The sequence below is a fragment of the Erinaceus europaeus genome, chromosome 13 (assembly GCF_950295315.1).
Source record: "Erinaceus europaeus chromosome 13, mEriEur2.1, whole genome shotgun sequence".
NCBI classification, from domain to species: domain Eukaryota; kingdom Metazoa; phylum Chordata; class Mammalia; order Eulipotyphla; family Erinaceidae; genus Erinaceus; species Erinaceus europaeus.
In genome coordinates this window covers 72,921,137-72,948,117 of record NC_080174.1, presented here as the reverse complement: position 1 = coordinate 72,948,117, position 26,981 = coordinate 72,921,137, and the positions used below count along the sequence as shown (strand labels likewise).

Here is a 26,981-nt window from a genome sequence, read left to right as displayed (position 1 = left end):
CTCTCATTGTGTTGTACAGCATGTACTTTATTATATCAGGGAATAATACCGTGAGCCTGGCAGTTATCTTGTTCTCTAATTGTTTCACATGTCTGTCTCATCGGTCCTGCTAGATCACCCACTCCTTCTGGATGACAAAAGCCGTCTCGGGCGCCTTTTGTCTCCCCCCTCAGGTCCCACACCTCCAAGCTGACCTGGGCATCGGGTCCTGGTTGGACTCCTACGTCTGCCCAGATGACTCCATCTGTGGTGCAAACACGTCACTCTGCTTTATTTTCTGGACCAGCAGGATTGACCCAGTGAGATGTGAGCTCCTGTCCAGCGCTGCCGGCTTCTTGTTTGAGTTAGCCAGCTAGCCCTGCGCTAGTCAGAGTTCCTAAAGTGGCAACAGGACGCATGCCACTCACCAAGTATTAATAAACACTCAACCTGGGCCAGGTATGGAGGAGATGACAATGAATGGGGGAGATAGCGCGTCTGCCCTTGGGTTGCTTAAGATGTAGAGAAGGGGGGCTGGGGACACAGCATAACAGTTCTGCAAAAGACTTCCCTGCCTGAGGCTCTGAGGTCCCAGGCTCAGTCCCCAGTACCACCATCAGCCAAAACTGAGCAGTGCTCTGTTTTTTCTCTCTGCATCTCTCTCTCTCTCTCTTTTTAAATTTTTTATTATCTTTTATTTATTTGATAGAGACAGCCTAAAATCGAGAGGGAAGGGGGTGATGGGGAGAGAGACGCCTGCAACACTGCTTCACCACTGGCAGAGGTTTTGCTCTGCAGGTGGGGACCAGGGGCTTGAACTTGGGTCCTTGTGCACTGTAACATGTGTGCTCAACCAGGTGCACCACCACCCGGCTCCCCCCCCCCCCCCCCCCCACACACACACACATACTTTCTCTCTTACGAAAAATAAAATATTTGAAAATAAAGGCTTAGAGAAGGGGACAAATGCAAAGAAATATAAACGCCATTATGAAACCCTATGGTGCTCCTGGTGCATATTCACCGAGAGCAGCTTTGCCTGCACTTAGCACAGCCTTACCCTGCTGGGCACTGGTTGTCCCTGCCCTTGTGCCTCCTAGCTGGAGAGAAGACGGACACACAGACAGGCATGCAGGGAGATGGCATCACACATACAGGTGCTTCCAGGCTCTGAAAACTAGGGGTCAGGAGCCCTTCTAGGATTGTCGTCACTCCTCCCCCCCAACACACACACACACACACACACACACACACACACACACACACACACACACACACACACACACACACCAGAGTCCTGAGATTTGCAAGACAAGGCAGAGGACACACCAGGTTGGGGCCTCCTTCTCATAGAAGCCTGCTGTAAGGTCTGGGCATCTGCGTCTTTGCACATAGGATTTGGGGAGGGAGGGGCCACATTCTAAACCCAAACCAGATGAAGGCAGGCGGTGCCCGCGGGTGCCTGGGAGCAGGGGGCGGCCCCGGGAGCATGTGGCTGGGTCACCCTTTATAATTATAACACTGTGGTGGAGGCCCTGGAACGGGGGGGGGGGGGGGGGGGGGTTGGCGGGCAGGGGGATGCTGGCTTCCCATCTGCTCAGCCTCTGTAGGCTCTGAATGGATTAGCTCTGTTTGGGTTGGAGCTTCCTGTCGTGTGTGTGTGTGTGTGTGTGTGTGTGTGTGTGTGTGTGTGTGTGTGTGTGTGTGTGTGTTTGTTTCATCTCCTCCCCTCCCCCATTGGTTGTCTCCCCCTGGCCCCAGTGCCGAGGGTCCCAGGGTAGGAGGGGCTTCAAGAAATAACCATTATCTAGCAGAGAAAGGGAACAACTGGAGTTTGTGTTCTTCAGGGCCTCTGTGGAAATATATGTGATGGGGGGTGTCAGGACCTTGAGAAGGTGAGGGGGGAGCTGCTGGGAAAACTTGGATCTGGCATAGGCTGTGTGCTCCCTCCTAGGTCAGTCGGTGCTGCTGAGCTGAGGGCGTCAGAACTGAACTGTGTCGGGACACGTGCTGGTTGGTCCCGGCATCCTGAACGGGCATGGGTTCTTTCCTCACCTAGTGAGTCCAGCAATCAGTACCAGCTGCGGGGAATGGAAACATCAGGCAGTCAAGAGTGGCTGCCAGCAGTCCTGTTTCACCCCCAGACGTTTTTGGAGAGAGAGGGGTTCTGGAGGGCTGGGGACACAGCCACAGCCTCAGTCTCTCAGGGTCTACATTCTAGCTGAGAAAGGAAAGTTCACACATGGGGGGGACAGAGACCATCAGAACCAAAGAGCAGATGGTGACTGATCAGGTGTCACTGCTCTGTGAAGCTGTCCTGGCTGGCCATCCCCCTCACCCCTCGACAATAAGCCTTTCTTTCTCTGGAATCCCGGAGGCCATGTCACGCTGGCTCGTAATTAGTTGTTTGTGCCGTTTATTTGTAGGACTGCAAGTGCTGCTTGAATGAATACCTCCATGGGTCAGGTCTGGTCATTCCTTGTCACTTCTGTCTCAGTCAAGCACCATTCAGGGTATTAAGCCGAGTGTCCATGGGACTTCTTGGCAGACTTCTGCACCCCTGAACCTACTCTGTCAGCTCTTCTAGCACTGCTCTGGGCCCCTGTTTCTCAGCTGCATGGTCTTGGCAAACCCCTGCTGAACTCTGTCCTGCAGTGGGGGCTTTGGACAGACCTGGAGGAGTGGATAAAGGTCCTGCCAACCAGCTCTGTGCTGCCTGACATCTCCCTGTCCTCCCTGCCCTTCGTTCCTTTAGCTTGAAAACATGAAGATTAGATCCCACCGCGCCTCTGGTGTCGGCTGTAAGAGTTTCCTTTGGAAGCTGTGTCGGCCTAAAATTGCCTTCTGCCTTCTCCCCTGAGACACACACAAGACCATCTGCCCCAGGGATCCTGGGATCCAGCGACGACATCCCGAGAGATGGCCTGGCAGGCACCACCCACAGGGCTTCCCCCAAAATACAACAGCAAAAGAAGTGGATGACTAGAAAGGGGAGAGTGTCCAGGGTCAAGGAAGAGTCTGTCAGAGCACTTGAAAGCTTGCAAAGGCACGGGCAAATTTGGGGAGGTGGGCTGCTCTGGGTCTGGGGGGGAGGGGGAGCACGTAGCCAGGAGCAGTGATCAGAGGTTGTGAACTTACATGGGTAGTGTGGCCTGGTGAGGTCTGTTCAGAGAGAAGAGTTGGAGCAAGCAAGGGGAGGGGCCAGCACTGTGGTCTAGGCTTGAGGGCCAAATGGGGGGGGGGGGGTGAGAGTCAGGCCCAAAGGGGTCCAGTGGAAGCTGAGAAGTCAGGAACTGGCAGAGGTGAAAGGACTGTCCACACAACTCTCTTCTCCACTGGACATTTCCCTAGTAATTCAGTACCCTCATGCCCAAGAGGGTGGTCTCAGGGGCACTTGCAAACAATGTGGATTGGCTGAAGGGACAGATGGACACACACACACACACACACACACACACACACACACACACACACACACACACACCACCTCTGTCCACATTCTCCATAGCATAACAGCATGGTGGAGTAAGAGGCACCCTAGCCAGTTCTGGGCGTGCCTGGATCCCACTGCAGGCCTCCCTTTCTCCTTTGGTGACGATGTCAAGGGGTGGGGGGACATGAGCCCAGAGGTGGGGGTGTGGAGGCCATCCCTGTGACTGCCACCTTTGTTTGCAGGGGGCTGAGGAGCATGCAGGGCAGTGTGGCTCCATTCTTGGCAAGTGAAGTGGAAAATGCTGCCAGTGCCTTAGAGTGAGTCCCAGAGAGACAGAGAGAGAGAGAGAGAGAGAAAGGGTGTATGCGTGTGTGTGTGTGTGTGTGTGTGTGTGTGTGTGTGTGTGTGTGTGTGTGTGTGTACACACTCTACTGGGTGTGCCCCCAAACACCTTCCTGGGATAAGGCATTGGTGCCTGGAACCTGCACCGAGTCCCTTCCCTTCTAAAAGATTGTCTTTCCCATCAGATACTAATAACTTGTCAGCAGCCCTCTGTTGGACTGGACCCTGGCACACCATGGGTGGATGTTGGCTGCGTCTTTGTGTCTCTGTGTCTGTCCTTGACCCAGTGTGGCATCCCAAGCAGAGGTGTGTGTGTGTGTGTGTGTGTGTGTGTGTGTGTGTGTGTTTGTGTTTTGTTTTTGCTACTTTGGAGCCACTGCAGAATCCCTGAGCCCTGCCAAGTTCTTTCCTCAGGATATATTTAGCCATTAGGAGATGATGGAGACATAGGCTGAGAGTATTTGCACAGGGGTGTGTGCACACACCAAGCCTCTGTCTCCTCCCTCAGCCCTCATGTCAAGGAAGGTCTTCCTTTTGGAGGGGGGCCTCAAGTGGGGAAGGGGGGTTGGCGGCAAGACACCAAGTAACCATTTGGACCCCAAACTCTCTGCCCTCTCCTTCCCAGTGGCTAAAGCAGGTTGAAGAGTAGCAGTAAGACCACTGAGCCTAGTGCTGAGCCCAGAAGGGCAGCTATCTCCAGGTGGGCTGACCTGTTATTGATAAGATAGAAGATATCACTGCTCTGGTTTCTAAGTGTGGGAAGTCCTAGGGCTGCACTGGTTCCCCCAGGGTGGGGTAGGCAGGTCTGGCCTTGCACCCCTGTTCTAAGCACTTCCTCCCCTTCCTCAGCGTGTCCCCTCTTGTTTCAGTCTGCGGTAGTGCCATCTGCATGGCATCAGGGCAGAGAAGGGTCTGATGTGGTCCCAGGGGATGTGTGGCCGTGGGGGGGGGGGGGTTTCCAATCCAGAGCGGTTCTCTCGGGTCTCTCCAGACCTAATCAGCTTTCAGTGGGTCCGAGCTGTGCTGTCCTGTTATTAAATTCAAAACCTTGGTCTGCATGATGGAAGCAGCTTTAATGAGATTAGAAGGCTTAACCAAGAGGCCAATTAAAATCTGGGCCCATACCTGTTTGGGCGACTGTCTAAGCCCCGACCTGCATCTGGAGCCTTCCTGCAGGCCTCCTGGGGGCCCAGCTGGGGAGGGTGAGCGGGCAGAAGAGGACTGCCCATCTGGCCGGCCATCTCTGGACGGGGAGTCCCTCTCTGCCCATAGGTCAGGGTAGAGGCAGAACACAGGAAGAGGCTGATGGGGCAGGGGTCCCAAGAGGTGCCGAAGGCTGGACCCCTGCAACCTGGGTGTTGCCAAAGCCCCAGGGTGCTTGATGTGCAGCCAAGTTGGGGAGCTGGGCACCCACTCTCTTTGTTTTATAGGTGAGGGTAGGCAGCCATCCAGGGCCTGTTTCCCAGCCCGGCGTCTCTGTCACTGTAGCATCCTCATCCTCTCCAGCCCCTTTGATGGTTCCAGGGGGAGGGGGCCTTCCCAGGGCTCCATTCACATGCCACCACAGGCTGAGGTAGGCCAGGCAGGGAACAGTAACTTCCCTTTTTTTTTTTTTAAATTTTTATTTATGTTCCCTTTTGTTCTTGATGTCTTTTTATTGTTGTTGTAGTTATTATTGTTGTTATTGATGTCATCATTCTTAAATAGGACAGAGAGAAATGGAGAGAGGAGGGGAAGACAGAGAGGAGGGGAAGACAGAGAGGAGGAAAGATAGACACCTGCAGACCTGCTTCACCACCTGTGAAAGGACTCCCCTACAGGTGGCGGACCGGGGGCTCGAACCGGGGTCCTTATGTGCGCTTAACCTGCTGTGCTACCACCTGACTCCCGGTAACTTCCCTTTTTTACAACTTGGTAGGTCCATGTGTTCTGCCCCAGAGGGGTATTTCATGACCTCATGGTTCAAGTCCTTTCTTCCCATGCCTGGAGTGTGTCTCCCTCTGGTTCCCACTGGAGGGGGTAGTACGTGGGTGGCACCTGCCCCCCAGTGTTTGTCTCAACACAGCAGGAAGAGTTCCTACACTGTGGTCTTCCCCAGAAAGACACATCAGCTATGACACAAAGGAGCAGAATCACCACCTTAAAGGTTGGGAGAATTGATTGACATCAGCTTTAGGAGAGATAGCGGTCTCCTCCTACCCCCACCCCCAAAGGGGTGCAGTACCTTGGGCAAATTTAGAGAGCCCATGTGATTCCCTGGGGCTGACCAGATGAGCAGTGCCTGGCAGAAAGAGAAAAGCAGGAAATCTTGGGAGTGTTTGCTTAGTGCTTATTGAGCCCCTGTGAGTATAGGTCAGGTTCAGAATACAAGTGCTCTTCAGAGGGAGGCAGAGGAAACTTCCCTTCCACAAACTCTAGGAGGCAGGGCTCATTGTCCTGACTCACAGGTGAGACCATTCTTGGAATAGGCATCTTAGAACATGACCCTCCTGGGCCTTTTCTGCCCTTGATGCTTAGGTCTTTGGGCTGAGGCTATCCTCAGCACAGAGGGACTGGGGACTCTTTTCTGTTCTAAGTTTCTAGATCCAGTTTCTGAAGGCTTCTGGATTCCTTAAACCTAATTTTAAATAGAAGCTCCTGAAGGAGACGATGTAACAGGCAAAGCACTAGACTTGGAAGCCCAAGGCCCTGAGTTTGATCCCTGCCATCGTATGGACCGGAATGATGCTCTGGTTCTCTCATAAACAGGTGAATAGCCAAATAAATCTCCCCCCCAAATTAATTTAAAAATATTTTGTCTGGGGAGATAACATGAATGGTTATGTAAAAGAATTTCACTCCGGAGGCTCTGAAGTTTAATTCCTAGCACCACCGTAAGCAGAGCTGAGCAGTGCTCTGGTTAAAAAATAATAATGAAATAAAAATTGTTTTTTAACGTTAGAGCTTTATGTAGCAGAAAAATAAGAAAGAGATTTCCCAGAAGAGCCAGACCTTGCTTTGTCCAGAAGCTCTGTCACAGCCTCCTATCATTTTTTGGCTATTGATTGTTAGATAAAGTAAATATTTGGGTTCTACTTGTAGGCTTTAACAGTCCTTCAGGACAATCATCTTTGTCTGCATAATAAATCTAGATAAAAAAATGCTGGAAGAGGGAGCTGAGCAGTAGTGCACTAAATTAAGCACACATAGTGTGAAGTGTAAGGACCAGCGCAGGAATCTTGGTTCAAGCTCCAGGCTCCCCACCTGCAGGTGCGTCACTTCACAAGCGGTGAAGCAGGTCTGCGGATGTCTGTCTCTCTCTCCCCCTCTCTATCTTCCCCTCCTCTCTCAGTTTCTCTCTGTCCTATCCAGCAACAACAAAAATTGAAAAAATGGCCACCAGGAGCAGTGGTCATAGTGCAGGCACCGAGCCCCAGTGATAACCCTGGAGGCAAAATAAATAAAACTGAGTCATAGCTAAGAGTTTCTTGTGGACTAAGGAGATAAAGTCCTCGAACCCAGAGCAGCAGAGGGATGTAGGGATATATTGAAATGGCAAAGACTGTCAAAGGAGCTAGGCATTCCAGGTAGAGAGGGGGTGACATGTAAAAATAGGGGTGCCACCCAGCTCTGTAGCCCCCAGGTACAGGGCAAGAGGGAGACTAGAGTGGAGGAGGAGAAGCTGAAATGAGATCACAGCCCTTCCATGATCTCCCTGCTGGCTTTAACTCTCACGCCAACCTTAAGAGAGGTGCACTTTCCCTTGTGTTCAGTAGCAATCTCAAGTTGGGGTGAATTGCCTGCCACTCTGAACGAGCCAAGGTGTCGGAAAACTGAAGCTTCCGCCTTCAGTGCTACTCCGTCCACTTTATCACAGCAAGTCTGGGTTAGGAGTTCTCTGGTGTCGGGTCCCATCACTGGATGCAGACGCAAAGAGATATTTTCTGATATTGTGTTTGAACTCATGACCCTACTGGGGACATTCAGGCTTGCTCTGAACTGGGAAGCAGGGCTATTTGAGCTGGACATTGATGAATGAACAGGATTCCTGTAGCTAGGTAAATGGGATGTGTGGGGGAGTTAGTTTGTTGACCAGAGAAAGTGGAAAGTGGCAAAACACATGTGCCCTGGAGTGAGCCCTTCCCGGGAACAAGAATAAGCACAGCGAGTAGGCAGCAGGCAGGCATGCAGTCAGAAGCCATTGTGGGCTCAGAACCTGGTGTCCCAGGTTCTGCCCTGCTCAGTTTTTCATTTCATGTGGAGTGAGGGATTGAACCAGGAAGGCGGAGCATACATTCCTCCTGAGTGAGCTCAGTGCGCAGTCTCTGGCTGGCCCCATGTGAAGCTGTGGTTTGGAAGGGCTAGCTGTGATGGATGGGCAGCCCTTCGAGGGCACAACTTTCCTCTGTCTGTGGGACATGGAGACAGTCATCTCAGAGTGGCATCCTCAGCTGCCACCCAGGATCTCTGCCTGTCCCAAAGTCTCCAGGGAGCCAGGCCCATTCTCTGCCCCTTTAGAAAACCGATGGGAAAAGTGGTTACTTGGACTGTAGAATAGATGTTTATCTTGAGGGAGGTCAAGAATCTGGGCATCCGAGGCCCATCAGAATAAACAGCAGTCTTTGCTTTAGACATGGAAGTGGAGAGAAGCAGCTGGATCTTAGCAGTTTCTACAGACCCTTCAGATCCCTGCCCCGTGCCTCTGGCCCACTGGGGCCATCTTGGTTTTCTCCAGAGTGGGAATGATCATGGTAGTTGAGCTTCTTGAAGCTTCCTCTCGACTCCCCATGGGTTATCTTATTCCTTTGTAACTAGAGCTACCTCACTTGCCCAGGTGTGGAGGTAGGATGGTGCCCCTTCATTGTACTGACCTGCCCACTGACACAAAGTGACCTATCCAAGTCTCTTGCCAGCCAGGTAGCACCTGTATGCTCAGCACCTGAGTCTCACACGTGACGTGGCATAGTGGCACATATGCGGTGCTCTTGCTGGTGTTTGGAGAAGAGGGAATAGCTGTAGTCAGGTGGTCACATAAGTGAACAGGTGACTGAGTTCTCTTGCTTGGGAATTTTACTATGAAGATCCATATCGGCCCTTCTGGAAATGTAGAATTTCAGCAAGAACTTCATCCATTAAAAAAATAACAACCGCTTTACTGAGCCAACACCTTTCCCCTGCTGGTCTGGTCAAACCATCCTCAACAGCTGGCTCATTCAAAAAAGACAAAGAGGGAGGACTCCTGAGAGGGACAGCATTCCAGAGAAAAGGGCCTATGTATTGGTTCATTGGACATACGTTCAAATAAAACATGTGAAGGAAAGGCTTTTTTAGTGGCCCAAGAAGTGACACAGTGGATGACGCCTTGGACTCTCAAGCATGAGGTCCTGAGTTAGCTTCCTGGCATTGCACGTGCCAGAGTGATGCCCTGGTTCTCTCACTAATGTGTGTGCTCCCCTCCCCAATAAACAAATCATTCAGAAAAGGACCTTTAAAATCTAGAAGGGTGTGTGTGTGGTGTGGGGGGTTGTAACTGTCTGTGGCTGTTCTATATATATATATATATATATATATATATATATATATATATATATATAAACTATTTTTTTAGATTTTTTTAAATTTATCTATTAATGAGAAACATAGGAGGAAAGAGAAAGAGCCAGACATCAGTCTAGTACATGTGCTGCTGGGGATTGAACTCAGGACCTCATGCTTGAGAGTCCAATGCTTTATCCACCTGCGCCACCTTCCAGGCCACAGCCATTCTTTTTTAAATGGAAGAATCTTAATTTGTTGGTCCTCACTGGAGGGCTCTGTAAAGACCTGGCCTGGCCTTGTGCTTTCAGTGCTGCGTGGGCCGACACCTGGGGAAGGGGATTGAGCCGCCTCAAAGGCTCATCTTATGTCTGCTTCAGAAGTCAAGTCTGGGTCAGAGCACATGGTAAATGAACTGACCTTTCCCTGGAGCTTTGGGCTGTCAGGTTGTTTTTGGTCCTTCTGGGCCTGGTTCCTACCCCACCCCCACTCCCCAACAGCTTCTCATCAGGATCTTAAAGGGGCTGTGTGTTCTTGGGTGCTCTGGGCTCATTTCTTGTGGCTGCTAACAGGAAACCTCTGCCTGGTGGTCCTCTGTAGCCTTCCTGGGGAGCTCAGTGAAGGGACCATTGCCCCGTGACTCTGGCTAGGCCTCAGTAGGTCACAGTCTGGATCATGCCAAGCATCAAAGCAGACTCGACTTGGTGGGCGCCTGGCCTTCTTCCAAGAGCCTCCTCTGACAGATTGCCAGAGTAAGCTCCACTCTAGAATGCTGCGGATGGGACGGGGGTGTCTGTGTCCTTGAGGCCTATTTCTTCAATAATAGAATCAGAAGCCACCAGAAGGACTGTTTGGTTCCTCGGGGAAACTGAGTCCCAAAGCTGTTTTCTTTCTTGCCTTGGAGACAGGCAGACAGACATGTGTACACACAGACTTGCACATTCTCCCCCCACATATACACACACCCCGTGATATGAATTCTCCCATAGGTGGTGTTTACTGGAAAGTGAATATTCTAGCCCCCTCATATCTCAATCCCAGTTTCTTGTATTGACTCAGAACGCATCCAAGAGCTGCCCAGACTGCTCGACAGTGGTGCCACTTACCCAGAGGACTGTTGAAAGGGTCAGAGACAAAAGGGGGGGGCAGATGCCAGGCTGGCACCCAGCAGTTGCAGCTCTAGCACTTCTGTGGACAGTGCAGGGAGAGAACGGGGGTTGACCTGTGTATGTCCCTTCAGAGCTGGGACCCTCTCCTTGGCTTCCCAGCATCCTGGAGGGCTCTACTACCAGCCCAGATACTCTATCAGCACCCCCAGTGGGGGGATGGCATGGACTTCCCTCCCCCTGGTACTCAGTGGCTGGGGACCATGCTGGCAGGTGCCCAGGAGCTGGCTGCCAGGGACCTCCGGACACGGTTCTCTGCCTTTACATCTTTGGCAGCCCGTCTCGCACACAGGAGGCAGACTGGCACCCAGATTCCAGGCAGGGAAGCCAGCAGCTCTGCCCCCTATCTAACAGCTGGCCTCAGAGGGCTGTCCGAGTGTATACAGGCAGACTCCCTAAGTGGCCTGCTCCTCGTGGTGCTGTTTGGTCCAATTTCCTTTACGCTGTGACCTACATCATTCTTTATTTGCTAAACCCTCTGAGCAGGCAGCAGTAATAAATCAATTAATGACTCCGATGAATCGTTTAATGGCTGACAAAATAACACTAAAGCCAACAGCTTGCATCTCTCCAGCAGTACCAAAGGACGCTGGTTGACTGGGGCGGGGGACAAAACAGAGACTGTTAGCTAAATTAGTGCAATTAGCGCATGCTTTAAAAGCTTAGGCAGCATCTGCTCAGCTCCGAGTCCATACGTCCACCGTGCAAGCCCCAAAGGTAGGCTGCTCACCCGCTTCCCTCCTGGCCCCGGAGAGCTCGGTGTCTCTGGCCCATCGTCCACACAGGAAAGCTGGCGCTGGGTGTGCAGAGTGCATCTAGTCCAGGCCAAGCGTCACTTCTGCAGCTTCAGTGCCAGGATCCCAGTGAACTCTTCCTGGTTCTGGTGTGGCAGCAGAGGGTGAGCCGAAGGAAGATGCTTCTCTTCCCACCAAGTTTGATGCCGACCGTGGACGGGGGTAGCTCCCATTCTCTATAAAGATGTCCCATGGACCTTTCATGATTTCTTTCAAACTTAAATGTCTAGAAGTAGGCACTTTAAAAAAAAAAAATTTATGGTGGTTCTCTGCACACCTCAGCCCTGGCAGGATTAAGTTGTCATTGGAACTGAACGTGCATGAGGGTCCACGCCAGGGAATTTTCCACTTTGCAAAAGCAACTGTCAGTGTTCTTTTTAAGGAGCTGTCACTGGCCTACTATGACATGTTTGCGGTTGTAAGTAACTCCTCTAAGATGTGGGATGCGTGTGTGTGTGTGTGTGTGTGTGTGTGTGTGTGTGTTGCTAATAGTGTAAACTAGAGCCATAGCTCATCTTTCTTTATGAAATCCAGCACTGCACACATAGCATGCTGTGGATTCACTCCGTGCAGTTCACTTTCGGGGCTGGGGGTGGGGGCAACTCTAGCCCAGAACCTTCCTTGTCTTGGGTGTGCACACACCTAGTGCCCTGTGCTGCAGTCCAGATTGGGGGAGGTGTTTGCACAGGGAGGAAGACACCCTGGCCAGTGCCCCACAATCTCCCTAGGTATTAATTACACGGGGCTCCGCCTCTTACACAAATGCTGCCCTTTGATCCAGTTCTCAGAAGAAACCAGGCACTTGCTGGACAGTGGCCACTGCCTTCTTCACATGTGGGAGCTAGTGCCTCTTCCTTCTGAAAATGCCTCCCCCCCCACCACCTTTGTTTTTTAACAGAAGAAATAGTGGTTTTTAATGGGTAGGGAGAGGCCACACCTCACAAGGGTTACATCCAAACACAAGGATGCCATCTTCCTGTGCAGCCAGGCTTCTCCTCTCCCCCAGCCTGCTCTCTTGATGGGTCCTAAAAAGCAAGCGTGTTCCCCATTGCTGTGTTACCAACTCAGGAGTTTTGCTGTGACTCGAACCCTTTATCTTTCCAGATGACAGTGAAGAGCCTTAGTACCTAGCCCCTCGAAAATGGAGGTCCAGGGACTTGACCCCAGATGTCTCTGTTCTTAGCAACCACTTCTAAACATCATCCGTTTTGACTTTAGACCAGAGACTCCAGGGCACAGCTGAAAGCAGTGCTTGGCTTCCAGCTCTGACTTCTAAGCTGAGTGACCCTGGCCCCTCTATCCTAGAGCCTCTGCTGTCCCACCTGAACTCTCTCTGGATCTTTGGAAAAGGCTTAAAGCTAGCCAACAAGCTGGCCAGCCAGTGGGGTAGCCAGGCCTTCTCAGATCAGGAGTGGCCTGCAGCAGAGTCAACCCTTCTTGGGGTAGGGAAAGTGAGTGAGTGAGCTCTGCACCCCCACACCTCACCCTCCAAACTTAGAGCCAGAGCTGAGCCCCAGGGAGGGGAGAGAGGTGGTGGGATTTGCTCTGTGAAGAAGAGGCTGTCAGAAGGCCTGGTTCCGCAGAGGGTTAAGATGACAGCAGTAATCTCTCCCCTCCCTATCACCTCCCGCATCTTCGTCCTTTAAGGCCCTGGCTTGAGTGCCACCTCGTCTAGAAAGCCGCCCTGATCCCCCTAATCCCCTCCTCGCAGTGCCCGCCGGAGCACCTTCCCACAACCATTGGCTCTACACCACAGTCGGTCTCACCCTCTAAACCTTGAGGGCAGAGCCGGGCCTCTGTCATCTCCTGTCCCTGGGGCCAGTGCACGTCCTGGCAGCCCCACAAGCTGGTGTTTGCCAGGCGTCTCTGACGTCTGTGAAGTGTACACAGCACTGTACTCCTCACCTTAAGTTTTCCACCTACCTCGTTTCTCCCTGTCTTCCCAGGTAATTTGCCAATTAGATCCAACAGCCTCTTTCTAGGACCTTACATTCCTACACACACACACACACACACACACACACACACACACACACACACACACACACACACACACACACACACCCCTTAATGAAGGCCATCTCAGCAAAATGTTTGCAGAGGGAGAAGGTCAGTCTAGTTGGGGAAGAGATACAACTGCAGGGATAATCAGATACTCACAGAACCTATACCTTGTATTTGTAACATATGGCTCTTGTTTCTTCTTGGTGACATAGAACTCTTCCTGGGAATTACAAGCTTGGGCAGAGGAGTTGGAGTCCATTTATTTGGGTTCCGTGGACCACAGTCAAAGAGGGAGTGCAAGGACAGAGCTACTAAACTCAGAGTGATAGATGACTTCTGTGCCTCAGTTTCCTTAACCGACAGACAGGAGGGACGTCTGCCCAGGAGTGTGGAGGGTTAACTAGTGTGCCTTCTCCCCCCTCCTGGTCTCTGTGGTCAGCACGGAAAGGCAGTGATTCCTCTTCGTCCATCCTGTCTCCCCATGGAGCTTATGGAAGATGCTGTGTGAGAATCTAGCTCTCTCAGGCTTGGTGGCCTGGCTGTAGCAGGTGGGGGGTTTGCTCCCCTGCACCTGGCCTGTCCCCAGGTCAAATGGCTGGGAGGTCAGAGTAACACTTACCCTTGAAACAGCAGGATCTCAGCCTGTTTGGGACTGAGCGAAGACTCTGGGATTAGCAGGGCCATCTGAGTCACACAGTAGTTGGTCCATAGTCGGGGCTGGGTGGGGTCCTGGCATCTTCTCCCATAATAGAAAAATGGCATTTGACAATAGGGGTGTGACTTTCTCCGTGCAATGGGAGACTGAGGCTAGGGCAATGAGCATGACTCTGGTGTGGCAGAGTACAGCTCAGGCCACAGTGTGCTGGGTCCATGTGCCTAAGCCAGCAGCTCTAGGTCACCCACACCTTCTGAGGCAGCTGACTCGGGTGCTTAGATATGGAAAAGCTGGACCCAGGGCCACCTCTTGCCCCAGGAGGGCACACCCACTCCTTTCCATGTCACAGCACCCTCAAATTTTGAAGGCAGGGATCCTGTGTCATGTCATCTGGGCCTATTTTTAACACCAGCTGGTTCTGTCTCCTCACACAGTGGCAGCTCTGTGTTTTCTTCAAGCTGTAGACTTTGTTCTCCGAAACTGAGAGTCTTCTGTGGTCTGCATGAATCCAGGAGACTCCCTGCTCTGTCCCCTCTTCTTCTTTGAATTCCATTTCTCTCATTCTTGGCTTTTATTCTCTCTCTCGCTCTCTCGCTCTTTGCCTGCAGGGTTATTGCAGGGTCTTGGTGCCTGCATTGCGAATCCACTGCTCCTGCAGCCATTTTTTCTTTTCTTTTTTTTTTTTTTTTTTCATTTTAACGGAAAAATTAGGAGGAAAGGAAGATAGAGAGGGAGAGAGATAGACACCTGCAGATCTGCTTCGCCGCTTGTAAAGCTACTTACTACCCCTGCAGGTGGAGAGCCAGAGACTTGAACCAGGATCTTTGTGTGGGTCCTTGTACCATGTGCTTAACCCAGTGCACCACTGCCTGACCCCCTTGGCTTTTCCTCTCTGTGCTGACATCCCTTCAGCATCACCTCCAGTATGTGGATGCCGCTTTATAACCCCTCTAAGGAAACTTGACTCGTGGGGACCCAGATCCCTGCAGGACTTGGCATCAAATGCTGGAGCTCTGGATTGATGATGCCACTCAGACCTCCCTCCCATCCTCCGACACGAGCCTTGCTTGTTCCCCACGTCCTCCTTGCTCCCTGAATCAACCACCACTTCCCAGCCCGTGTGCACATGGCTATGCCCTGCACCACCAACCCTGCTGCTTCTGTCATCACAGGCGACTTCTTGCTACAGAGCAGAGAAAGGACTCAGCATCACACCTGGGCTTAACTGGTTCTGTGTGTGCTTGGAGTCTTAGATGCTGAGGCGGTGGTGCGGGAGTTGGTGTGATGGGCTCCTCAGCAGGTGCACTGCGATGATGGGGTGCCCAAGAGGTGGGGAAAGCTGGACGCTGAAGAGGTCAGGGGTGATTAGGCTTAAGCCTCTTTGCCCTCCTCTGAGAAGAAAGGTCTAGTCCCTTAGTGTAGTGTTCAAGGCTCCGAGTTTAGTGCCTGCCTCTCTACCTGGAAACAGTAGGGGGGATAGTGCCGACTGTGGGCAGGGGAGGTGTCCAGGTGTTCCCCCTCCCCCTGCTTTGCTGAAAATTGAATCTGGGGGGTGTTTGGGGGAGGGTGGCTGCATACATGTGCAAGAAGCTGGCATGTGTCTGGCGCATAGGCTCAGAGTGGAGGACTTGCTGTGCACCCCTGGGCCCTAGCGGTTATGTAAGCAACCAAGATTATGAAGAAACCCTGCTGCTCTGCAGGGAGCTAGTTGTGGGATCAGCCCTCCTTGAAGCCTCCCTGGCTGTCAACAAAAATAAAGTATGTTGCGGGGGGCTCACAGAGCTTCAGGCAGCTGTCTGAATGGCACCTTGTGCTCCAGCAGCTTGGGGGGGCAGCTGGCTGTAGGGGGCCACGCCACCAAATGCACCACCCCAGGGGGGCTCCACCCTGGTGCCTTCCACAGCCCCGCCATGCTCTAGGCCTTAGTGAGTGAGTGTCCGGGGGTTTGGGTTTGGGTTTTGTGTTTTTAGAGAAAACTCACATGAGACGTGTTGTTGAGTGCCTTAATGGAGCTCTAACTCAGAGCTGGAAACCGCAGGGAGAGGCCAGTTCCTAGCAGTCCGGGAAGGCTTGCTCAGGATAGCCACATGTGAGCAGTCTTTGAATAATGAAAGTCATAATCATTTATTGAACACCTGCTGTATGCCTGACTGTGCGCAGAGCCTTGGAGATGGGTGTGGACCCGAACCTGCTGTCAGGGTGTGGGTTGGAGCGGTGTAACATGATAGACCTAGACCACAGGCCTAGAGGGTCCCCGGGGTTGGGGTTGGGGTTGGGGTTGGATTTTGTGAGCTGGGGACTATTTCTTAACCCTTTCATAACTGGTAACTAGTTTTCATCTTTAGACTTTTCAGCCCTCTTGAAATTTTTCTGTTATGGCCACATGATAACTTGATCAAGGAGTAGCAGTGGTTATCATTGTTTGAGACACAAGAAACTTGGTAGAGCGACTTCTGTCTGCTACCAGAGAAATATTTTATTCATTTCTCTTATACGTTTTTTAAAAATATTTATTGGATAGAGACAGCCAGACACTGAGTAAGTAGGGAGATAGGGAGAGGAAGGGAAACACCTGCAGACCTGCTTCACCACTTGCAAAACTTTCCCCTGCAGGTGGGAACTGGGCGCTTGAACCTGGACCTTTGCACACTGTTATATGTGTGCTCAGCCAGGTGCGCCACCACCCGGCCCCCCCCAGAGAAGATTTTAAATGAGTCACCCCAGTGCCTTGCGACCTCAGTTTTGCTCATGTAATCTTCCTTTTTATTGGGGATGTTAGAGAATGATAACATCCGTCTATGAAAACCATGGTTATAGATTGGGTGGTGGTGCACCTGGTTGAAGCACACATTACAGTGTGCAAAGACCCAGGTTCCAATCCCTGGTCCCCACCTGCAGAAGGAAAGCTTCATGAGTGGTGAAGCAATGTTGCAAGCGTCTACCTCCTCCCCTCTCAATTTCTCTCTGTCTCTATCCAAATTAATATCTTTTAAAAAGAAATGCAAAGCTATGGTTACTCCAACCCTGGCACTCACCACACTGTGAACCACCCACCCTCAGTTTTGAGAGACACTGACTGGCTCACTTCTGATTTCTTTCATAGGACGGTGAGGTCTTGGAGTGTATGGGGGTGTCTTGGTTTCTTACGTTCTTTGATTCATGCCTTCATTTAAAAGTCGTTATTTCTTTATTATGAGGAATCTTAAACTCGGTAAGAAAAAACACGCAGATTTTACGCCCCCCCCCAAAAAAAAAAGTAGATCCACAAATAGCCAGTGTAAACCATTTCAGAAGTGAGTGATTCAAAAGATACTTCAAAATATCTAATGCCAAAGAGACACCATTTGTGACCACCAAGTTAGCCAGCACTGTCTTAATGCCTGCTAATTAAATTGGTTAAATAACGATCTCTCTGTACACTCTTAGGCTCATTAGAAAATCATACTGTCTTTGACCATTGGCTGTGGGTGAAAGTGCTTGTGCCATTTTAACAGCTGTGAATAATTTTCCCTTTCACTTTGTTATGGTCTACAATAGGAAGGTGTTTTCAGCTGAATGACAAACGCCAATTTAAAGAATCAAATTGGGTGGGGGAAAATAGCACAATGATTATGCAAAGAGACTCTCATGCCTGAGATTCCAAAGTCCCAGCTTCAATCCCCAGCACCACCATAAACTAGAGTTGAGCAGGGCTCTGGTAAAATAAAGAATCAAATTGGTGACTCTTTCTAGAACTAATTTTGCATTGGATTCTCAAACATGGGGTTCAGTCTCTGGCATCTTATGTGCCAGAGTGATGCTCTGGTTCTCCCTCATAAATAAATATTGATAGATAATCTTTTTGTTTTGTTTTGTTTTTTAATGCAACTAAGCACCAGGGCCAGGCAGGGTGCACCTGGTATAACACACATATTGCCAAGCATGAGGACCCAGGTTTAAACCCCCCTGTCTTCCCCCTCCAAGGGCCACCCAGGGGCTCAAGGAGAGTCAGTTTAAGAACTCACACCTGATTTCTGAGCCGCTCCCTCCAGCCACCCCTGCCTAAGCTGTATCTCCACAGACTATTCCTACACTGGTCAGGGACTCCATCTTCCACCACCCACCCTGACTAGATAAAATATTCAGTTGGGGGGGGTTGTTTTGCCCCAGAAGTATGGCCTGATCGCACCCACTTTACTCCTTGGTCCTCCTACTGTGTTCGACCCTTGGGCTTAAACAGAGACATGAATAAGTATAGACAAACCATGTCCATGGAGCACGGTAGCTCTTGTTTCTGAAAGATGGTGGTTTTTCTCCAAACGTTTATAGCTTTGTATGTTCATTAAAAATAGAAGCAGGAGGACCAGGAGGTAGCATACCTGGTTAAGCACACACACTGTGGTGCGCAAGTACCCGGGTTCAAACCTCTGGTCCCCACCTGCAGGGGCAAAGCTTCATGAGTGGTGAAGCAGGGCTGCAAGTGTCTCTTTGTCTCCCTCTCTATGCCCTCCTCCCCTCTCAATTTCTCTCTATCTAGTAATAAAATTTAAAAAAATAGAAATATAATTGAAGCAGGGAGGGCAGGCAGGTGGTGGTGCACATGGTTGAGCACATGCATTACAGTGTGTAAGGACCCAGGTTGTTCAAGCCCAAGGTCTGTCCCCCTCCCCCACACACACAGGGGGAAAACTTCACAGGTGGTAAAGCAAGAGGGCAGGTGTGTCTCTGTCTCTCTCTCCCTTTCTTTTTTTTTTTTAATATTTACATTTTTCTTTTTTTAATATTTTATTTATTTATTCCCTTTTGTTGCCCTTGTTGTTTTATTGTTGTAGTTATTATTGTTGTTGTCATTGTTGGATAGGACAGAGAGAAATGGAGAGAGGAGGGGAAGACAGAGAGGAGGAGAGAAAGATAGACACCTGCAGACCTGCTTCACCGCCTGTGAAGCGACTCCCCTGCAGGTGGGGAGCCAGGGTTCGAACCGGGATCCTTATGCCGGTCCTTGTGCTTTGCGCCACCTGTGCTTAACCCGCTGCGCTACAGCCCGACTCCCTCTCTCTCCCTTTCTATCTTCCCCTCCCCTCTCAAATTTCCCTCTGTCTCTATCCAATAATATTAAGAAGAAGAAGAAGGAGAATTGAGGCAGATATAAAATACAGTGTAAAGCTCTGGCCATTCAAATGAAGTAGTAGAAACACAGGGGAGAATTTTAAAGTTTAGAAACAAGACTCAAGCTCTTATAAAATTTTCGTTTATGAAAAATAGCACCATTTCAAATGCAGGGAGATTATACTGAGGCAGTTGACTAAGAAATGAAATTCTATTATTATTATTATTTTTGGAAATGAAATTCTTCATGTGTGCCTGTATGTGTGTATGTTTTCCCAAATGATGTTCTTGAAGGATTAAAGTTAGATGTAAAATCAGTATCTGAAACAACTTGAAGAAAATATCTATAGATGTTTATCTCACCCCATTTGATGATGATGATGGTGGTGGTGGTGGTGGTGGTGGTGGTGGTGGTGGTGGTGGTGGTGGTGGTGGTGGTGGTGGTGGTGGTGATGTGAGCAGCAGAGACAGACCAGAGCACTGCTCAGTTCTGGCTTATGGTGGTGCTGGAGATTGAACCTGAGGCTTCAGATCCTCAGACATGAGAGTCTTTTTCAGAGCCATTATGCTATCTCCACAGCTCCCCACCCCATTAAAAAAAAACCCTTTTGCACTCTGGCTGGCAAGATAGTTCACCTGAGAGGCTGCCTGTTTTGTCGTTCATGTGATTTGGGTTTGATCCTGAACCCACCCCCCTCACCACCACCACCAGATTGGAGGATGCTGTGGTACTGCAGTGTCTTTCCCTTTGTGTGTGTCTGTCTGGAGAAATAAACTGACCCAGAGCAGCAAAGCCTCAGCAAAGTGAGGGGGGATTTTTTTTTCTCTCTTTAAATAAAAACTTTTCTTCTGCTGCTGCTGCCGCTAAGGAGTTGGCTCTCAGTCAGGGAACTTTGCATTTTCACTGCACCCGAGACCACAAACAAACAGCAGTGTAGCTAATGGAGAACTTGGCGGGTCCCTGAGGCGGCGCTCATCCCAGATAATGCTGGACCCAGCTGGGCATCAGTGGCCTCTCTCTCTGAGTGGATCTGTGGCCTCAGACCTAGCGGAGGGGGAAGATCTAGATCCGGGATGTTTGGGGGATGCCTGGAACCCATAAACACATTAGAGGATGTTGTAGGATCTCTTTAATTACAGAGAAGATTGCGATTGCTGTAGGCGTAATGATTACAAAACCTTGGGTTGATTCACCATCCCAGCCCACCCCATTCTCTTTCACCAAGGTCTGTTAAGGCACCCACACTACCTGCCCTGTGCTTCCAGATTCAGAGATCTTTCCTCGTATACAAAACACAACCCATCCTGTCACTTAATCCTCCCCAGGCTGGCAGGCGGGCCGGGATAGCAGGGATCCTCTCCTTACAGCAAAGGCCGTGTGGCTTGCCCAAAGGCATCCTGTTGTACAGGTGACAGCACTTAAATCCCAGTGTGTTGGTTCCCCAGACTCCATTCCTCTTGCTCTCTGCCATGTGTTTGTGTGTCACCTGTGACTTCATTTTCCGCCATCACTATTAGAAGTTTAGGGGTTCTGGTTGCAATTTTTCTAGCTGACGAAAGATGAAGTGACTTCTTCAAGGTGGTGATGGTAGCTGCATCCATCCAAAGTGGGGGAGCAGTCAGATCTCTGGGGTGGGTGGTTGATTCCGTTTCACACCTTCAGTCCTAATGGACAGGGGGGACCACCCAGGTTGGAGGTGAGCTTCCTGTAGGAGGAACCCTCCCTGGTAGCTAGGGAGGAGTGAGGCCAGAGACTTCCTGTGCTGCTGCACCCCTGCCTGTGCTGAGCACGGGGCCGGGCACAGAAACGCCAGCCACACACCAGGTGGGACACAGATTGTCTGGAAGGAGGCCAGGCTGAGAGAGCAGCGTCTGTTCACCCCTGGGAGGCATTTGTTGAGGCAGATGTACCAGGTAAATGCCAGATTAGCAGCGTTTAAAAAGGAAAGTCACAGGCCCAGGAGATGGCTTACCCACTAGAGAATACACTTCAAGATACTTGAGGACCTAGGTCCAAACCCCTTGCTGTCTAGATGGAGTACCAGCATGGGCAGGCTTCATGAGTGGTGGATCAGTGCTGCAGTGTCTCTCTTCTTTTCTCTGTTTCTCAATTTCTGTCTTTAAAAAAAAAAAAGGTACACAAGGATCCCAGTTCAAGCCCCCGGCTCCCCACCTGCAAGGGGTGGGGGGTCATTTCATAAGAGATGAAGAAGGTCTGGAGGTGTATGTCTATCTTTCTCCCTCTCTACTTCCCCCTTTCCTCTCAATTTCTTTCTGTCCTATCCAATAAAAAAGGGGGTGGGGTGGGAGACGGCCACAGGAGCAGTGGATTTGTAGTGCAGGCACCAAGCCCTAGCAATAATCCTGGAGGCAAAAAAAAAAAAAAAAATGACCGGCTGGAGGTACACCGGTTAAGCACACATAGTACTAAGCACAAGGACCTGTGCAAGGATCTGGGTTCAAGCCCTCACCCCCCGTAGCAGGGATGCTTCACAAGCAGTTACACAGGTCTTCAGGTGCCTCTCTTTTTCTCTTCCCTCAATTTCTCTCTGTCCCACCCAATAAAGATGGGGGGGAAAATGGCCACAATGACCTTGGCTTCATACTCCCAAAGTGATAAAGAATAGGAAAGCTATCGGGAGGGGATGGGATACGGAGATCTGGTGGTAGAAATTGTGTGGAATTGAACCCCTCTTATCCTATGGTTTTGTTAATGTCTCCTTTTGTAAATAAATAAATAAATTATATATATATATGTATATATATATAATGTAAAAAAAAATGGACTCCAGTAGCAGTGGATTTCATAGAGTCGGCACCGAGTCCCAGTGATAAGCCTGGGGGGGGGGGGCACTGTATAGCTGGAGTTATCATACAGGCACAGAGCCTCAGTGATGACAGTGGTGATTTTTTTAAAAAGGAGGGGAGTTGGGTGGTAGTGCAGCGGGTTAAGCGCAGGTGGCGCAAAGCACAAGGACCAGCGTAAAGATCCCAGTTCAAGCCCCCGGCTCCCCACCTGCAGGGGAGTTGCTTCACAAGTAGTGAAGCAGGTCTGTGGGTGTCTTTCTCTCCCCCCTCTATCATCCCCTCCTCTCTCCATTTCTCTCTGTTCTATCCAACAGCAACGACATCAGTCACAACAACAAAATAAGGGCAACAAAAGGGAATAAAAAAATAAATTTAAAAAAAGGAAAAGAAAGGAAATCACTAAGCCACCCCCTCTATGGGTTGGGTCTTCATTGTCCACTGTGGACTATGGTACCCAGGACCCTGACTGGTCCCCTGGGTGACCTCACTCCTTAACCCTCTCCAGGGACATTTCCGAGCGGACACTTCCCTGCTGCCTGTTTAGTCACTGCATGGTGGCTAGTTACTCATCTCCTGCCCTCATGGAGTTGCATCCCAGAGGTAGTGAGTCAGGCTGGTTGTCCTGTCCACAGCAGCACCTGCTATTCTGTTTCAGAATGTGTACATAGTGGGAGTGAACTTAATTTCCCCCCATTAAGCAGCTGAGAAGAAGGCTGTTCAGGGGGTATGTCACTTGCTCCACGAACACTGGTCTTTGATAGACGTGAGGGGTGAGGAGTGGGATGTGTGGGAACCCCGGGCTGGGGAAGCTGCCACTGTCCTCGTAGGCGTGACTGCTAACCGTGTGCCTTCCTGTCTTCACAGAGCGCAGCAGCCGCCCCGAGCCCTGTGCTTGGCAACATTCCCCCCAATGATGGGATGCCTGGAGGTCCCATCCCCCCAGGTTTCTTTCAGGTACGTGCTGGCCCTGCGTCCTGTCTCCCCCTCACTCCAGGCTGGGCCCTGGGCAGGCGGGAGGGAGGCAGAGAGAGGAAGGCATAGCTCAGTTTGCCATGGTCTAAATACAGTTGATTGAGCTGGCTCAGACCCTCCCCACCCCCACCCACGCCTCCCTCCTCTCATCCCCACCAGCAGTCACGACACACACACACAGCCCTCCCCGCCTCTCCCCTCCCCACCCCCCATCCATTGCTAGAGTGGAGGCTGGGCTGCTTCTGAGTCCTTGTGGAACTGTCTTTTCAGCAAAGGGGTTCTTTGTTTTGGTTTGGTTTTTTGCTTTGGTTTTTCTTTTTCTTTTCCTTTTTTTTTTTTTTTTTTTCAACAAGTAAGCTATTCTTTGTTTCTGTTTTCATTGCTGCTGTCATTGTCATTGTTTACTCTGCCTGTCCAAACTACAAACCTTAGGCGTAATCTACAGAAGAAAACCAACCCCGAAACCTCACCATCCTGGCAGGCTCCATCGTCCTCTCCCTCTGGTTAACCACTCGATTTTTTCCAAGTGTGATCACAGACAGCATCCTCCTGGCTCCTGTGCCCACTGCACGCTGCTTGCCAAGAGCGGGAGCCACGCCCTAACCTTGGCCAAAAGACACCTTGCTGGACCAGGCCCAGGGGCTTCATGCTAAGTTGGGGGGTTAATATGGTCGCCTCCGCACCCCTTTCCCCCCACCCTTCATCCTCCAACTCTCCCTTTGCCTAGCAGTGGACTGGAGTCCCTGAGACTGGGAGTACCGTCTTGGGTGCAAGACCTGGGTGCAGGGTCAGAAGGGAACTAACTTCCCTGACGAAGCTCTTGAATGCTCTGTCTCATTCCTCCAGCCCAACACTGATGGAGTTGGACAGTTCATCAGGCCTTAAGGAAAGTTAGCACCTCCAGATGAGAATGTGGACAGGGCAACCACTCGGCTGGTAGAGCCTCAGACTTGCATGCACCCGAGTGTTACGCTGATCCCTCTTCCCCCCCCTCTTTTCCTCTCTCTGTCACTCCATATATATATATATATATATGTGTGTATATAAACATATACATACATCACATGTAATGAATACATCTTTAAAAAGTAAATAATATGGAAGGAGCTGTCAGGCTGGGGAGAAGCAAAGAATTCATAACTGAGACTAGTAGAGCAGAGTCGAAAGAGACTTCCTGCTTGGGATGCGGCAGAGTCCTGAGCTGTGTGCAGCATGGGCTGTGGGAGGCCTTGGAGAGGTGTCTGAGCAGGACCATGACAAACAGACCGGCCGACCAGAAAGCTGACTTGAATATTGAACAGTGCAAGGTTTTGCCACGTGTGGCTTCTCAATCTCTCTCCCTCCCCCATTCTGTGTGTGTGTCTGTCTGTCCATGTTTTTATAAAAATAATAGTAAGACAAATACCTCTCCCAGGATGTCAAGAGGGATTTCGTCCCTGAGTGAGAGATGACTTAGAAGACACTTTGCTTTTGCAAGATTTCACATTCCAGTGAATGTCAACTCCCCAGGGAGGGAGGGTGAGGACATCCTGCTCCTCAGCCAGGAGGTGACCGGTGGTATTTGGGTGTTCTCCTAAAACAGAATCAACAGGCCATCCACCTTGGTGTCAGTAAGAGTAAGAGGGACTTGCATGTGGGAGAAGATAGCAAGAGAGAACCAGAGCAACACTTGGGCACATGTGATGTCAGGGATCAGACTTGAAGCCTCATATGTTAGGTCCTACGCTGTAGCCATGCTCCACCTCCTGGGACATAATATCATCATCATCATCATCATCAATGTGGTGAGGCCTCAGCCATGTGTAAAACTTGAGAGTGGTCTCCCTGGCACCATTTTCCCAGTATTTATTTAAGAGAGTGTATGGGGCCAGTAAGATAGCTCACCTGGGAAGGCACCTCCTTTTCCATATGCACAGCCATTGGTTTGAACCCCGGGTGTACACATGTACGGCTGCCCATTTCCAGAGGAATATTAGCTGTTGATTGCCAGCCCTGCCCCAGAGCAGGGAAGCCCCAGTGACAACAGAAGAGCCAGGGAAAAGGAGAGATACTATAGCATCCCTCCACCACCTTTGGAAGGGACACACACAAACCCAAGTATCCATGGTGCTTTCGTGTGGTACTGGAGCTTGAACCCATTAATAACAAGGCAAGCACTCTAGTGGGCCAAGCTATGTCTTAAATCCTTAACCCCCCCCTCCCCCATATATCTTATTATGTGTCCCTAGCAGGCTGCCAATACTGGGGTCTATCCAAGGATAGAAACATATATAGAAGCTCTAGGTTGGACCAAACCAAGCATCAAAACTTATTCAGCTTGAATTCAGACCACAGGCACTGGGGTCATCTCTGCTATGGGCAGCAGTCATCCTGACCACCATAGATGAATGTTCCATAGGGTACGTGTGTGTGTGTGTGTGTGTGTGTGTGTGTGTGTGTGTGTTTGTGTCTCTGTCTATCCTTCCTGCCTGGAGTCAGAGCCTGTCCAGCCTCTGGACTCCCAATGTGTGCATCCCTCCAGAGACCTCTGGCATCCGGGGGCCTGTTGAAGGCCACGGTGGTGAGGAGGAAGAGATAGTTACTGTAGGTTGTGTTTCGTTAAGCAGGCCGTTGACTTCTGTTTTGGCCTGAGAGCAAGGCGGAGGTCAGCCTGATCTGTGGGCAGCTCCCAGCTTCCTGCTTTGGTATAATTGTCCACGGTTCAGGCCCTAATTCCAAGCATACTTCTTGGGCCCTCCCCTGTGACGTGTAGGCGTGTGTGATCAGAAAGTCCGGACTGATTCCTGTCCTTATTTAGCCACCACGAGCCGTCATCTAACAGAGGTGGCTTCTGGGCCTTCTTCTTCTTCTTTTTAAATATTTTTATTTATAATTAGGTAGAGACAGGGAAATAGAATGGGAAAGAAACAGACATCTGCAGTCCTGCTTCACCACTCATGAAGCTTTCCCCCTGCAGGTGGGGAATGGGCTTGAAACCTGCATCCTTGTGCGCTGTAATGTGTGTGCTGTGTGTGCTTAACCAGCTGCACCACCGCTTGGCCCCTTGGGCTTTCTTGACTCAGCATTTTCTCTGCCTCCCCCTGTTGGGTTGGACCCTCAAGACGAGCTAGGTTGTCAAGAAGCATGTGATCTGGTCTCTCTGTTTCCTGGGGTGACTTTGGCTGCCTCTCCACCCTTACTCCCCTCTGTCCTCAGGGGATATCATTTTCTGTGCGATCAGATGACAGTGATGGGGTCTGAACTGGCTGCGCTGCTCAGTGGCCAGGGCTAGGTCATTGCTTAGGAAAAGGGGCATCTCTCTGGAAGGAGGCGGTGACTGACAGTTTCCGGAGCAGGCTGTTCACAACAGGAATATTGGCTATTTATTGATTGCCAGCCCTGCCCCAAGCTCATCTTGCAGGCAGCCACTCTGCTATGAGAAAGGAAATGGAGATGATATCAAGGATCTTATCTGCTGCCAACAATTGCACTTCTCCCCCTGCTTGGCCTCAGTCTGGGCAGGCAGCTTTGCCGCTATGGCTGGAGGGTCTTTGCGCCAACGAGCCAGCCTGGGTCACTGGATCCAGCTTCAGACAGAGTTGGTGACAAGGTGGGCAGCCCAGATTTCAGGTCAGAACCCCACCCCCTAGTTAGTGCTAAACTGAGACAGCATGAGCTGGAGGGGAGTGGCTGTTTGCCTGGCCCTCAAAAAGCAGCATTGGGACTCTCAGTCCTTTAACTGCAAGGCTGCTCCCGGAATCAGAGGGCTGGGTCAGCCTCCACATACTAGAAGCCTTCCACTTGCTTCTTCTTACTTAGCACCTGGGTTTCCCAGGTGACCCATGCCTGTCTAGTCAGGTGGTGTGAGACTTATCTGAGAGCAAGTTGAAAGCTGGCTATTGGGGGGGATCTACTGAGACCGCACTTGGGGACGCATCCTGAGGTTCTTGGGCTCATGGTTGAAATTCATGTGAGCATCTGAATTCTGCACATCAGTTACAAAAAGACTATCTTACTCTTGGCATCCTTGGGGCCTGGCATGTATTAGAGACGAGGGAAATGTCTGAAACAAGTGTATTTGTGCTGCTTGTGTTCGCAGGAGCAGAGCCCAGCCAGCCTCAAAGCCTGTAGACCCAGTACTCTGTGACCAGGCCTGGGGCCCAGGGGTGGTAGTGGGGAGTCAGGAAGAACACGGCACTTGGGTGTGTCTGTTCTAGTCCCCCACTTGGCCACAGCTGCTTATGGAC

General features: G+C 50.7%; 1 protein-coding gene across 6 annotated transcripts in view; it reads left to right on the top strand.

Moving 5' to 3' along the window:
* The window catches only part of SSBP3 (single stranded DNA binding protein 3), a 190,593-nt gene that overhangs the window by 110,983 nt on the left and 52,629 nt on the right, over positions 1 to 26,981 (top strand). For all 6 annotated transcript variants that reach the window (XM_060206254.1, XM_060206253.1, XM_060206252.1 and 3 more), the window contains exon 5: positions 22,648 to 22,737. In XM_060206254.1, the coding sequence (XP_060062237.1) occupies positions 22,648 to 22,737 (90 nt within the window). The remainder of the gene's footprint in view (positions 1 to 22,647; positions 22,738 to 26,981) is intronic.